The sequence below is a fragment of the Zingiber officinale genome, chromosome 3B, assembly GCF_018446385.1.
Source record: "Zingiber officinale cultivar Zhangliang chromosome 3B, Zo_v1.1, whole genome shotgun sequence".
Taxonomy (NCBI): Eukaryota; Viridiplantae; Streptophyta; class Magnoliopsida; order Zingiberales; family Zingiberaceae; genus Zingiber; species Zingiber officinale.
Genome location: NC_055991.1, coordinates 61,926,858 through 61,942,125, shown reverse-complemented (window position 1 = coordinate 61,942,125; position 15,268 = coordinate 61,926,858). Strand labels below are relative to the sequence as shown.

At 37.1% G+C, this 15,268-nt stretch overlaps 1 protein-coding gene across 2 annotated transcripts in view; it reads left to right on the top strand.

The window, feature by feature from the left end:
* The first annotated feature begins 329 nt into the window (after positions 1-329).
* Positions 330-15,268, top strand: part of LOC122056525 (mitogen-activated protein kinase kinase kinase YODA-like) — a 29,501-nt gene continuing 14,562 nt past the window's right edge. Inside the window, exons 1-5 of one of the 2 annotated variants that reach the window (XM_042618510.1) lie at positions 330-738; positions 1,938-2,586; positions 2,688-3,416; positions 5,239-5,326; positions 5,435-5,497. In XM_042618510.1, coding sequence (XP_042474444.1) covers positions 2,051-2,586; positions 2,688-3,416; positions 5,239-5,326; positions 5,435-5,497 — 1,416 coding nt within the window. In that variant the 5' untranslated portion in view covers positions 330-738; positions 1,938-2,050. Of the gene's footprint in view, positions 739-1,892; positions 2,587-2,687; positions 3,417-5,238; positions 5,327-5,434; positions 5,498-15,268 lie in introns of both variants that reach the window. The other variant, XM_042618508.1, reaches the window with a different exon arrangement.

Genomic DNA, 15,268 nt, shown 5'->3' with positions numbered 1-15,268 from the left:
TATATATTTATATCATTTAACACCTAACTGCCATCACTGTCCCACCTCATTTCCTATTTTGCCGGTCACCATCCATGTGCTTATTCCGGGCCCCTCACTCAGCGTCCCGTAGAAAACGCCACGCTATCTTGAGTCTATTTCACGAGTCCACGAAAGGTACCTCTATTAGTCCACATCTCATAAGATACCAAAGTTCTCTCGATCTACTCCCAAATTCTACCAATTTCGTAACTGGTCAGGACAAAGATGGAGCCTACATTTGCGAGATAAAAGTACAGGTGATACATCAGGTACGTTGGTGTCAGTACATGAAAATTGTTTTTTTTTTAGCTCTTGGGCGGAGGCGGAGGCGGAGGCGGAGGCGGAGGGTGGAGTTACCACTCCAAACCCCTTCTTATTTTCGGCGTTCCATCGCCTCGCTTTCTGATCTCGATTCCATTCTGTGTCCGCCCTCGTCGTCGAATTATGGTTTCTGGAATGCTCCTCCTCGTTCCCTCCGTGCGATCTCTGGTCATCTGCTAGGGTTTCCAGTGACCGCCGACTCTGGATCTCCTCCAGGGTGAGCTCGAGCTTAGAGAGTGAGATCGAGGGCGAAGTGAGCAACGAATCGTCAGTAGAATTGCTCGATTGGACGTCTAAGAGACTGGTCGTTTCGTATAATTGTTTTGTCCCGACAACTGCCAGATAATGTCGTTCGGACAGGATCCGTGCAACTACCTCAGAGAGAATTGTTTCATGGTCAGTATCTAGGTCTTTTGGGTTCGGGGTTTCTCAATTCTTGATGGAAAATTGAGCTTTTAGATCTTACAGGCGGTTGCAGTTTCTGTATTTGATCCATAAGGAATTCATATGATTGTTGTAGTATTTAAACTCTAGCTATCTGACCCACTGATCCTGAATTTTAGGGGTGATTGCTTATTTTGAATTTTTCATTAGAGATACTGATTTGTCTTGTTGCAATTTTTAACCTTAGTTGAATCTTTTCGTTATACATTATGTTAGTTTTTGCAAGTTCTTATGGAATTATGTTAAGTGAATGTGAATGTTTATTTTTGACATTGGATTCAGGTTTGGCTTCTGCTGATAGTCATTTGTATAAAAGTTTAACTGTTACTAAAGCAACATAAATTCTTTTTCTAGTTCAATGCTTTGGTGGAGGTGAATCCTGTCCAAGGAAGAAGATTAATCTCTTACCCAATTAGCTCCAACACTATTACCCAATTCTATTTGATTCCTTCCGGATTCATCTCCAATTGTTTCCTAATTAACCTCATATATTTTCTTGATCCATGGTGATACAATGCCATCTATGTATTTTCCATTTATGTTAATTACTACTATTATCATCATATTGTTATCTCTATAAAAGAGGCTTCGTGTATTATCATCATAACATATCAAATGCAATATTTTTTTTAGTCACAACATACTGATTCTCATCTAATCTTCATCAAGAGATTGCCATTGAGGGGAGGTTGTCGATGCCACCTCCCTTTGCTTTTGAATCCCTTGTAGACCCCCTCTGTCTTCTTCCACATTTCCACATCCTCCTTGGCGACCTCTTCCTTCACATAACCACTAGTCGCCCACATTGAGCCTGAGGCTACTCTCACCGTTCATGATCTATTACTTGGCAGTAAATATATTAGAATCCAATGCGTGTGTCTGTATGAATGAAAGAGCTGAAGAAAGCTGTTCTCAACATGGATGCAATTTTTCCAAATGCAATTCTTGTTTTTGGCACTTGATTATGTGTGTTTGCAGTTTTAAGAAAGTTACAGTATTAAAAGATTTTTTTAGGATTGAATGGGACGTAGACTTATTGCTGTAGTAGTTATTGTTGTTGATTCTTCTTAAAGTAAGTAATGATTCCTGAGTAAACTTCTCTCCAGCCTCTGTCAATTAAAAGTTCATTCCTTCTGAATGCTACCAATTAGATTGAGGCTTCTACTGGAGGAAGCCAGCCAAGTTCCTGTCAATGACTTGGAATTTTATGCTATAATTGCTTCTATTTTGTAATCTTCAAAGCAATCGAGTAATTTCAATCAGAATGCCTATGTTGTGGGGGAAATCTTCATCTAAAGATGTGAAGAAGAAGACCGTTAAAGAAAATTTCATCGATACATTGCATCGTTTTATAAGTCCAACTGAGCATAAAGAAGGTTCAAGAAGGATTGAACGGCATAGCAGCCATGTAACTTCAGAGAAGAACTGCAGATCCAGAGCTGAATCACAATCTACATCACCCTCTGCACAAGTGTCTCGTTGTCAAAGTTTTGCTGCTAGGCCAAATGCCCAACCACTTCCTCTTCCGGATATAAACTCAGGTGTTACTTGTACACCCTCTAAAGTTCGTTATCAAAGACCAATATTGGAAAAACGGGGAAAACCACCATTGTGTTTGCCACTTCCAAAGCCTCATCACATTCCCAAAGGACTTGATGATTTTGATGGAGAATTGGCTACTGCTTCAGCTTCTAGTAATTGCTCGATTGATAGTGATGACCGATGCGATTCTCAACTTCAAAGTCCTGTAGGCAATGACCTTGAGAATACCAACAAAACTGTTGTAGATAATCATTTCAGGTGTGCAATAGTAGTTAAGGAATTCCGTCTGCATTTTTTCAATTTTAGTTCAATGCTATTTTAATGCGTGTGCAACCTAATGTTGCTTTTCTTTTTTGAAGCTTATTGCAAAAGGACCATTTTTCTCCAAGGAAAAGGAGCCCAAAAGAAATTGCTAAGCCAACAAAATTTTTATTTGGAAACCAAACAACATCTTCACCCATGTGGGGTGTTCCAAACAGTAATCGGTCTAATATGCAAATTCCTCATAGCAATGCTGTCGGAAGTGCCCCAGATAGTTCTATGTCAAGTCCTTCAAGAAGTCCTATGAGGGTTTTATGTCTTGAGCAGGTTCCAGCATCAGCATGTTTGCCAATGAAAACTGGTAATGATGTAACATTCAATGGATCTGGCCAGTGCTCAAGCCCAGGCTCAGGACAGACTTCTGGGCATAATTCTCTGGGTGGAGATATGCTAGGGCAGTTTTGGCAACATAGTAGAGGTAGTCCAGAATGTTCTCCAATACCCAGTCCACGAATGACAAGTCCTGGTCCGAATTCCAGGATACATAGTGGTACTGTTTCTCCTCTTCATCCACGAGCAGGAGGAACTGCACCAGAATCACCTACCAGTAGGAACGATGACGGAAAGAAACAATGCCATAGATTACCTCTCCCGCCAATAAATGTTTCTCGCACTTCTCCATTCTCTCCAAGCAATTCAGCTGTTGCTACACCAATATCTCGTAGTCCTGGAAAGACAGAAAATCCTGCAAGTCCAGGGTCACGGTGGAAGAAGGGAAAATTGATTGGTCGTGGTACATTTGGCCATGTTTATGTTGGTTTTAACAGGTAAATATCCTACTATTAAATAAGGTAGATCTTTTGACTTGTTATGCTTCATTGCCAATTATTTAGCTGGTCCAAAAGGTTTTTTTTATTAGATTCTTATGGATGATTATTTAATTGACATATTTCTATATTTAGTCTACATTAGTGTCAAATATGTATTGAAGTATAACTGACAAAGGTGTCAAAATGGTCTAGGCCACCCATGGTGTGGTATGGCCTGACATGATTTTGGCAGTGTCTAGCTTGGCCTAGCCACAAACGAGATGTGTTGTGCCAAGCCCAACAGTATACGTGGATCTGTGCTTAGCATAGGAATTACAGTCTATGGGCTCGTGTTTGGGCTAGCACGACCTCAAGCTTGGCACGACCTCTTAGCCAAGTTTGGCATGTCTTTTTTCTTTTAATTAATATAAATATTAAACATTTTTAATACTATTTAATAAAAATTATCAATTTTAATTAATATATATTTTGATTTTTAAAATATATTATCAAATTTTAGTATTTTTGTTTCCTCTAATTAAATATATTTTAAACATTTGGGTTTGGTAGACTTAGGCCATGTAGAGCATGGCGGGGCTACCTTTGGGTCTAGGCTTGGGTTAGGCTTGATCCGAAATCAAATGGGCTATAATCGAGCCAAATTGCCCCTAGTTTTACATGGCAAATTACAAGCCGAGGTTGGCTTAGGCTGTGCTCAGCACTGTAGAGCTCATTGACACGTCTAGTTCCACTTGCACACATTAATTTCTAAATGAATCAAAACATTAGTTTTTTTCCTGATTGGTCATTAATAAGAATTTGGAAGTTAGATCTTATTTTGAAATACAACATATTTGCTAAGGCAAGGTCAAAGGTTTAGATTGCATTAGCAACATTTATGACAATGACTTTTAGCCAATAATTTGGTTTGAGACAACAAATATCTGTTGTTAAATTAGCTTGTAAATCTATGCAATAGGTGGACTTCATCATTGCCAATTTCAATCTAATATGCTTTTGGACTAAATAGACGTAGAGACATGGGTATCATTTATTGTCCGTTTTAATCTCTATTTTTTGTATGTCTCTCAAATAAACACTTCCAAATTCATCCATAATCTTATACTAATGCATTTCTCCTTGCACATCTACGAGCAAACCCATAATTGAGGAAGTATAGAATTGACTAGGGAAGGAGCTTAGCTATCCCCTTTTTTAAGAAGCTCTACCTTAATCAAGTAGTCTATTTGAGTCAAAGCAGTGCTAGCTTCTATCAATTAAAGTATGAAATAATTTAATTAAATATAGTAGTGTATTTGGGAGCTTTGACGCAATAGTAAAGTTTCTGTTGTGTAACTTAGTGGTTAGGTTTGAGTCGCGACAACAACCTCTTGCAATATAAGTTAAGGTTGTGTACAACCGACTCAATATGGTCCGACTCTTCGTTGGGACTCCACATTAGCGGAAGTTTGCGCACTTCTTTTAAAGTAGTCTATTTGAGTCTTAGGGACATGGGCTAAAGTCAAACGACCTTGAAAGTGAGGGAAGCCTTTATATTCAATAATGATTCATGAATATCAACCACTAGTGTGATAAGGGTGCGGGTAATTTTGTGTGTAAACGTAAACTAGTAGAGCCAATAGAAACACCTTGGAATTATTTCATGGAAAAAATAAGTTTCAGTTATAAATCCACATAACTTCATCTAACATCCTTAAAATTTTATTAATTTACTATCTTCATCTTCTATGTGAGTTTCTCTCCGTTCCTGATTCCTCGGACTTCTATAGGTTTGTTTTACTTTCCATGTCTTTTACTCTGTTTATGCCGTTATTTATAGTGAGAGTGGTGAAATGTGTGCGATGAAGGAAGTTACCCTCTTCATGGATGATGCAAAGTCAAAGGAAAGTGCAAAACACTTAGGGCAGGTGAATACTTTGTTGTACTAGAATTACATCCTCTAAGGTATTTATACTGTATTTATTATTGCTCTTCTTTAATTTTCAAGCATCATTCTTTGTGTTTTCTTTTGGCAGGAAATATCTCTTTTGAGTCGATTGCAACATCCAAATATTGTGCAGTATTATGGTAGTGAGATGGTATTACTTGCTTTCTTAATACGCAATGAGAACATTCTATTACTTGTCAATTATTGATGATTGGTTGTGGTGATAAAATTTTTTCTTGGTCCATCATTACAAGACATTATTACTATCTTGGTAGTTTTCCATCATTTCTTGTTTTTTTTCCATGTTTTCCATTCTTTTAAAGCTCTTTGTAAGCTAGGACTAGGAGTCTAAGTAAAACCGATTGGTATAAATGTCAACTGAATATCATCCCTAGTAGGTCTGCCCATAAAATAGGCATTTAGAAGTGATGCAAGCCATGAGAAGCTAATAAGGATTCATGCTACTACAGCTATTAGTTTTTTTTTTGTCATGCATTCAGTATCCAGTTATAGGATGTGATCTAATATATAGATGATGAATATTTATTCTTTAAAAGACAATGCAATACTTATCTCTCTTACTTTGTGCCAGAGCATGCTCTCCTATTTAGAGTTTTATTTGATGGTGTTGTCTCTCCTTTCTCTACCAAGGTAAATCCTTAATTTCATCGCCACCACCCATTCAATCTCCACCCTCCGTGCCAGGAGTCATGCTGCTCCAACCAACTGTTGCCTCTCCTTGACCTTGTATGCCTCCCTTGCTCATAAATACTAGCTCATCTATACATAAAGAAGCCTCCCTCGTTATTTGCCACCTTCCTCATCCCATGCAGCTCAGAAGTTATACCATAAATTGGAAAGGGAAGGTGGAGGAATAGATTTCACAAACAAAGAAGGCACAAATAAAAAAAAAAAGGGCAGCCCGTGCACGAAGCTCCCGCCATGCGGGGTACCGGGGAAGGATCTATTGTACGCAGCATTACCCTGTTTTTTGCAAGAGGGTGTTTCCAGGATTCGAACCCGTGACCTTTAGGTCACATGGAAACAACTTTACCGTTGCGCCAAGGCTCCCTTTCAAACAAAGAAGGTATAAATATGAATAAAATTAGTAATTATATATATATTGGAGCAAAAGGTGATATCATTCATCCCAAGTGACCTAGTATCATCAGTCTCATAACAAGATATAAGCAAGTAAATCACGGAGGGTATTTTGCCCTAGTGCACCCTTTACATGTGTTATGACCCTTGGATATGGATCACGTAATGGGATAGTTTACCGACTGATCGATGGAATCAATCTTTGTCTTGGTTTTACGACCTTGTGTTATGGCCCTTGGATATGGATCGTGTAATGGGATCAATCTTTGTCTTCTTGGTTTTACGACCTTGATTGCCTATGGTGGTAGGGATAATTTAAGGTTCGTTGGGATTAGATAACCTCTCGATCAAGGGGGTTTGATTTCTTTTTGTAAACTTGTAATCTTTATTGTATTATTCTGGCTATTTAAATACAACCACTGACATTCCTTCTTAACAAAGAAAAAAACAAACATTGAATAAGAAAGACCTTGATGGCCTATGGTGGTAGGGATAATTTAAGGCTCATTGGGATTAGAGGAGCTCTTGATCTAGGGGGTTTGATTTCTTTTTGTAAACTCAGTCGTAATCTTTATTGTATTGTTCCAGCCATTTAAATACCTTTAAAGGAAGAAAACAAACACTGAATAAGAAATGTTGTATTCTTACTAAAAATAAGGATACTAGACTCAATCCCAATAAAAATAACGGATACTCGACTTAAATAAAAATCAATTACTATAGCCTCTTGTATTTGATGGGCTCCAGATTTTCTTTAATTGCATGGGCTTGCCCAAGGTCCATAACATTACTCCTCCATTGAAAAATGTGTTTGTCCACAAACATGAATGATGGGTAACGTTTCATAATAGCTACTGCTTCTTCCCATGAATCCGCATGGTTTGAGGGGTGCAGTTGCCTGTGATCGCATTGAAGGAAATTTCAACATCCTCGACATAGTCTTGTTCATCAGACTCTTCTAATCCGTCAAGTTAGAAAAGACGTTTGCAATGGTGACGAGGAGTGTAAAGTTCATCGCAATTAAAACAAAGGTCTTTGACACGTCATTCTTCCATTTCCTCCCAATTTAATCGTTTGATAAATGGTTTCTTTGGTGGTTGGATGGGGCACATCGTGGTGTGACGGTAGTTTCAGATCGTTTAGAGCATCATTCATAAAGATAGACAAAACTCATAGCCGATGTGAGATCTTTTGGGTGGTGAAGCTCAACTTCCACAACGATGTGATCTTGGAGGCTACTAATGAATATTTGAACTTCTTGTTTTGATGTTAAGGAACGTACTTGTGTCATCAATTGTTCGAACTTTTGTTGGTAGTCTTCCATGGATCATGATTGTTGAAGTTTGGCAAGCTCACCCAATTTGTTGTTGCGAATAGGTGGCCCAAACCTTAGATTACATTGATCTTTAAATTCCTCCCATTGAATATGAGATCGATTACGTTCTAGTTTGATGATCCATAATTGTCCATATCCCTTAAGATGGAACGAGGCTAGGCCAACCCTTTTTTCCTTCGAAGTGTGTTGATGGCGAAAAAAATGGTCACATTGATTGAGTCATCCCAAAGGATCTGACTGACCATCATAACATGAGAAATCTAATTTCGAATACTGTGGTATATATGAGGATCCCTCCTCATGCCCATGATACTCTTTCGAGCGGCACCCTTATGGGTCAGGATGGCTGCTACTCTCTTCACCTGGATGGTTGTTGTGCGAGTGTAGCTTAAAGAAGCCGTTGGATAATTCCTCTATTTGAGCATAGATGAGCTATTGCCGTTTTTCATTGGCAGCTTTGCCCTCCAATAAATTTTGAGAAAAGTATCAAAGAGTGGTTGAAGTGATTGTGAGTCATCCATTACGACAAGCTCTGATACCAATTTGTTATGGCCCTTGGATATGGATCGCGTAATGAGACGATTTATCGACTGATCAGTGGAATCAATCTTCGTCTTCTTGGTTTTACGACCTTGATGACTTATGGTGGTAGAGATAATTTGAGGCTCGTTGGGATTAGAGAACCTCTTGATCTAGGGGGTTTGATTTCTTTTTGTAAACTTAGTAATCTTTTTTGCATTATTCCAGCCATTTAAATACAACTATTGACATTCCTTCCCGACAAAGGAAGAAAACAAATACTTAATAAGAAAGGTTGTATTACTAAAAATAAAGATATTAGACTCAATCCTACTGAAAATAAAAGATACTCGACAATCTTACTGAAAATAAAAGATACTCGACTTAAATAAAAATCAATTTCTATAGTTGAGTCAATTATCTTGATATGCACCCTTCATTCTAAATCTGTTGTGCATGTATCTCTGGTATTTGATGGGCTCGGATTCTCTTTTGTTGCATGGGCTTGCCGACAATCCATAATAGCACGTGAGAGATCAGACACTCAATGAGACATTTTGCATCCATTGGGGGACTTGTTAGAGCAAACATTCATGTAGGTACCAACTGTGCCAACTCGTGAGGATAGTGATTATATATTAGTCAAATTAAATTGAAAGTTATTATTATTCATTAGAAAGTTTGGGAATTCGTAGATCAAGGTACTGATTGGTGAATAAATCACTTGATTAGTGGGATTAATTATTGCTCCATGATGGAAGATCTTATTTCGATTCATTGTCCTTTCTAACCCCATCGATGGGCCTCTTCCTTGCTTATGTTTAATACCCACACTCGAGGCACCTATCTTGCTAATGTACAATTGACAACCGTGATGTAAAAAATACTCCAACACCTGTCTAAGACTTCTCTTTAGTCACCAATTGCCATCTCATATCCCTCCTTTGATTTTAATGTTTTAATTTCTTTTAACATAGGTACTCGTAAATCCTTTATTCACATCCTTTTTTTCATTTTAATTCTATACACCAATATGATCTAAATATGTTACATTTGTATCTTAATTTACATTCCTATGAATGCCTTAGAGGCACTTTGCGACAACTAACCATGATCGATGAGATTGGATGCTCACATTTTATTATTTTGAAACTTTTGAGGACATCTTGAAAAAAGATAATTTATAGGAGAGTAAAATGTGGTAATTTTTAACGAAAGGACATTCTAAACTTTTCTTCATCTTCCTTTTATAACAAACTAAAAATCAATTTGGCATGTCTATCAAGCTTCAATGTAGTGACAATGCTTAGAAATATTTGTCTTACTCCTTCACTTAGTTGTATCAATTCATAGTGGTCTTTGTTAGTTCTTATGCTCACACAGACTTAGTAAAATGGTATAGCAGAATAAAAGAATCAATTGAGATTGCTCAAAGTTTACTTCTATACATATATGCCCTCTTTCTTTTTATGACGACACTATTCTCAGTGCACATTATCTTATAAATTGTATGCTAATCTCTATTCTATGGTAAAGTTCACTTTACTATCCTCTTTCTATAAAATGTTGTACACTCTCTTCTACCTTAGGTATTAGGTTATTGAATGTACTTATTTTATTCATCTATTGTGTTCCTTGATGTGGTAAGTTTTCCTCAAGGTCCATCAAGTGCATTTTTAGTTATTATTGTCTCTAAAAAGTTTATCATTGTTATTTCCTTAAGAAATGTCATGCCTTTAACATTGCTAATGTGTCATTTTTTTAGTCTGCTCCTTTTTCTCTCTATATCATCTACTTGAGTCTACATAGGAAGATCTTCTTATCCCCATCCATTGTCCTTTCTACCCCTACCTTGTTGCTAATGACCCTCCATTTAAAGAACCTTCCTTGCCAATGCACAAATGACGACTATAATGCAAAGACACTCCAACTCCACCACATGTTTGTGACTTTCCTTCTCTCTAGTCACCAATTGCCATCTTGGAACCCTTTGATTTGGATATTTTCATTGCTTCTAACAAAGGTACTTGTGAGTCCTCTATTTCCCATTTTTCATCCACTTTTTTGTTTATGCATTATTATCATATAAATATGTTGCGCGTGTATCTTCATTTTCCTGAGAGTACATTCCAATGAATGCCTTGGTGGCATTTTCAAATCTTAGGCTACAGCTAACCGTAATCAATGAGATGGATGCTCTATAGTCTGACACTTAGAAGTTGATTCTTTTTTCCCAAGGAAGTCCACATTAAGTCTCAAATAAGTTTTGTCAATTAAATGTTGCCTCCATAAATAGTTGATTGTCTTAAAGCTCATTTAGTAGTAAAGAGCTACACCTAGATTTATAGTGTTTACTACATGGATACCTTTTTTTTAGTGGCTAAAATTACTTCTGTCCATCTTTTTTTTCCCTAATTGTTGTCTTCTATTAACTCCTTTATCAACTTCATATTGAGAATAACTTTCTTCAAGCTGATTTTTCTAAGGTCTATGGAGTAGTCTTCAATGTTTATTGCTCAGGGAAAGCTAGTCATGTGTGTAAGTTAAAATCACTGATAAAGGTAAACGTACGTATATCTCACAACTCAAGTATGCATTGAATATGTTTGACGAGACTGTCATGGTAGAAATTAAACCAGTAGATACTTGCATAGACCATAATGTTAGATTAGTATCAGGACAAGGGGAGCTTCTAAATGATCCCAGATAATACATAGGATTTGTAGGGAAATTTCACTATCTCACAGTCACCAAACGTGACATCTTTTTATTCATAGTATGTAATTAATTTTTAGAGAATTTATACCATAACCCATTGATAGCCCTCAAGAGTGCTCTAGAGAAAAGTATCTTATTTTGTGATCTTTAGATCTTGGAGTACTTGAGTGTAGATTTGATAGCTTCTATGGATAAACAATATGCATTTGGCTATTGTTGCTACTTAACGATGTAATTTTATTTCTTGGGACAATAATAAATAGACACTTGTAGCAAGATAAGTGCAGAGATAAAATATAGGACTATATAGCTTTAGTTACAGGTGAGCTCATCATGGTTAAACAACTTCTGATCAAGGTAGGATATGCTTTTGTAGAGACAATGATATTGTGACAATCAAATTACTATGCATACATCTTCGACCAATAGTTTACAAGAGGACAAAACACATAAAGACTGCAATTACCACTCAACTCTAATGATTTACATTAATCATTAGAAACTTATTAACTAAATCCTTAAAAGAACCTAGTGTGTAATACATTAGTAACAAGTTGAGTTTCTATAAAAATTCAAATTAGCTTGAGGTAGATTCATGGTGTTATAGACTTAGTTGTAAATTGATAAAGTGTTTATATCTAATGTTCCTTATTAATCAATAATATATATAGGTAGAAGATGATAAAGAACCTTGTAAATGGATCGCCTTGAAATTCAGCTTGGGGAAGGGTATTGACGCCTCACTCAAGCAAGATAAGAAGGTGAGTGATAAGTTATGGGGTTTGATTGCCACAAGTTGCCTTGATAAGGACGGAATTAGTTCTTTGCCTAAGAACTAGAAGGAAGGTCTCACGAAAGAGAAACTCAAATTTTCATTCAAACTCACATGATTTGCCGTACAAGAGTTCTCCTATTTAACATCCCCTAAGATTCACTATGCACTAATTATGCAATAAATATCATGCTTGCATGCATGGTATTTATTATCCACTAATGCAACCACTAATCCCTAATACTAGCTTAATGTAACCATGCATGCATGGTATTTTAATACTAGCCTAGGAACTCTCCAAAAATACATTAAAAACCCACAAAGGGCATCAAAAATCACTTTAGAACCCCCCCCCCCCCCCAAATGCATACGAAAATGGTCCTCATGTTGGCTCAATTTCACTTTCAAATTGAAGGAATGTGATCCATTTAGTTGTTGCCTCCATTGTGCATTGATCCTCCTTTTCCTTGAGCCCCATTATTAAGCCTTCCAAAGCTTGCTTCATTCTCTTAGTCTTGGACCTTTCATGGGTCCCCCAATTCCCTTCAATGCCTCTTCTTGGCTCACATCATTCCCTCCTTCTTTAGGTGAATTCGTCCTTGAATTTAGGTCTTCATCTCCTACATCAAAGGGACTCAAATCAGCCACACTAAATGTTGCACTAACACCATACTCACCGGGCAAATCAATTTTGTAAGCATTGTCATTAATTCTTTCCAACACTTGGAATGGTCCATCTCCTCTTGGTTGAAGCTTTGATTTCCTTTGGGTAGGAAACTGTTCCTTCCTCATATGAACCCACACCCAATCATCGGGATCAAGGACAACTCTTTTTCTCCCTTTATTGGCTTGATTTGCATATTGCTCCATTTTCTTTTCAATTTGAGCTTTAACTTGCTCATGAAGCTTCTTCACATATTCTGCCTTTGTTTTGCCATCCTTGTGAACTAAAGAAGAAGTGTTAGGTAAAGGAAGCAAATCAAGAGGTGTTAGTGGATTGAACCCATAAACAATCTCAAAAGGAGAAAATTGAGTAGTAGAATGGATCACCCTATTATAAGCAAATTCAATATGAGATAAACATTCTTCCCAAGACTTAATGTTTTCTTAATAATTGCTCTAAGAAGAATACAAAGTGTCCTATTTACCACCTCAGTATGACTGTCAGTTTGTGGGTGGCATGTGGTGGAGAAAAGAAGCTTTGTTTCCAGCTTGTTCCATAAGGTCCTCCAAAAATGGCTTAAAAATTTGGTGTCATGATCTGACACAATGCTCCTAGGCATGCCATGAAATCTTACCACCTCTTTGAAAAACAAATCTGCCACATGAGTTGCATCATTTACTTTGTGGCAAGGTATGAAGTGTGCCATCTTGGAGAATCTATCAACTATCACAAACATGGAGTCCTTACCTTTTTGGGTACGTGGTAGCCCTAAAACAAAATCCATAGTCAGTCCAAGGAAAATTAGGAATAGGCAAAAGTCCATGAGGTAATGTCTTAGATTTTGCTTTTCTACACACAATGCACTGTGCACAAAATTTCTGTACGTCATGTTTCATGTGTGGCCAATGAAAATATTTAAGCAGCATTTCCAAGGTCTTTTGAACCCCAAAGTGTCCTATTAAACTCCCCTCATGTGCTTCCCTAACTAGCAATTTACGTATGGAACCTCTAGGCACACAAAGTTTGTTATTCTTAAACAAGTAGTTGCCATGCCTAACAAACTCATTTTGTGATTTCTTTTCACACGCAGCATATAATTGGGAAAACTCATTATCATGTACATACAATTCCTTAATATATTCAAAGCCAAGCAATTTAGTTTCAAGTGTAGCTAACAAGTTATACCTTCTTGAAAGTGCATCTGCTACAACATTTACCTTTCCTTATGCTTAATCACATAATGAAATTGTTCAAGAAATTTGACCCATTTGGCATGCCTTTTGTTGAGCTTCCCTTGCCCTTTCAAATACTTCAAAGATTCATAATCACTATGAATGACAAATTCTTTAGGCAAAAGATAATGCTGCCATGTTTGTAATGCTCTAACAAGTGCATACAATTCTATATCATAAGTGGAATAGTTGAGAGTGGCGCCACTTAATTTCTCACTAAAATATGCAATGGGATGACCATCTTGAAGTAGCCAATACTCACATGAGATGCATCACATTCAATTTCAAATGATTTGGAAAAATCAGGTAAAGCAAGAATGGGTGCATGTGTGAGTTTATCCTTAAGTGTTTGAAATGCATTTTCTTGATTCTCTCCCCATCTAAAATCCATGTTTTTCTTTACCATATCATTTAGAGGTGTGCCACTGTGCTGAAGTCCTTCACAAACCTCCTATAGAAACTTGCCAACCCATGGAAGCTCCTAACCTCACTCACAGTTTTAGGAGTTGGCCAATCTCTAATGGCCTTAACTTTCCCTTCATCAACCTACACTCCTTTAGAACTTATGACAAAACCAAGAAAAACCACATGATTAGTGCAAAAAGAACACTTTTCCAAGTTAGCATATAGTTTTTCCTTTCTAAGGACATGCAAGACAGATTGGAGATGTGCAATATGCTCAACAAAACTTTTGGAATATACCAAAATATCATCAAAGTATACTACCATAAATTTTCCAAGAAATTCTCGTAAGACATGGTTCATAAGCCTTATAAAAGTGCTTAGTGCATTAGTTAACCTAAAAGGCATTACCAACCATTCATACAATCCATATTTGGTTTTGAAAGCTGTTTTCCATTCATCCCCTTTCCTTATCCTAATTTGATGGTACGCACTTTTCAAATCAATTTTAGAAAAGAAGCAAGCACCATGCAATTCATCAAGCAAATCATCAAGTCTAGGGATAGGATGTCTATACCGAATTGTGATGTTGTTGATTGCTCTACAGTCAGTGCACATCCTCCATGATCCATCCTTTTTAGGCACCAAAATTACGGGTACAGCACAAGGACTTAAACTTTCTCTAACCCATCCTTTTTGCAATAACTCCTCAAATTGATTTTGTATCTCCTTTGTTTCTGGAGGGTTGCTCCTATAAGCTGGCCTATTGGGCAGAGAAGCGCTAGGAATAAGGTCTATTTGGTGTTCAATCCCCCTCATTGGTGGCAAATCGTGAGGTACTTCCTTGGTAAACACATCCTCAAAATCCTACAAAATAACAACAACATCACTAGACAAGGAGTTAGTATTAGATTCCAAGCAAGTTTCCTTGCACAAAAGAAGAAATATAGGCTGCCTTGTCAAATAAGCTTTCTTCACCTCACTTCCTCTTGTAAACAAATTTTCTATTTTTCTCTCTTTCTTTTCCTTATTCTCTCTTTTCTTTTGAATTTTGTCCTCAAAATCAAGTATTTTCTTTTTCATACACTCTTTCTTTTTCTTAAGCTCTCGCTCTTCTTTTTATCTTTTCTCTCTCATTTTTATTTGATCCTCACAAACCTCCCTAGGTGATAACGGTA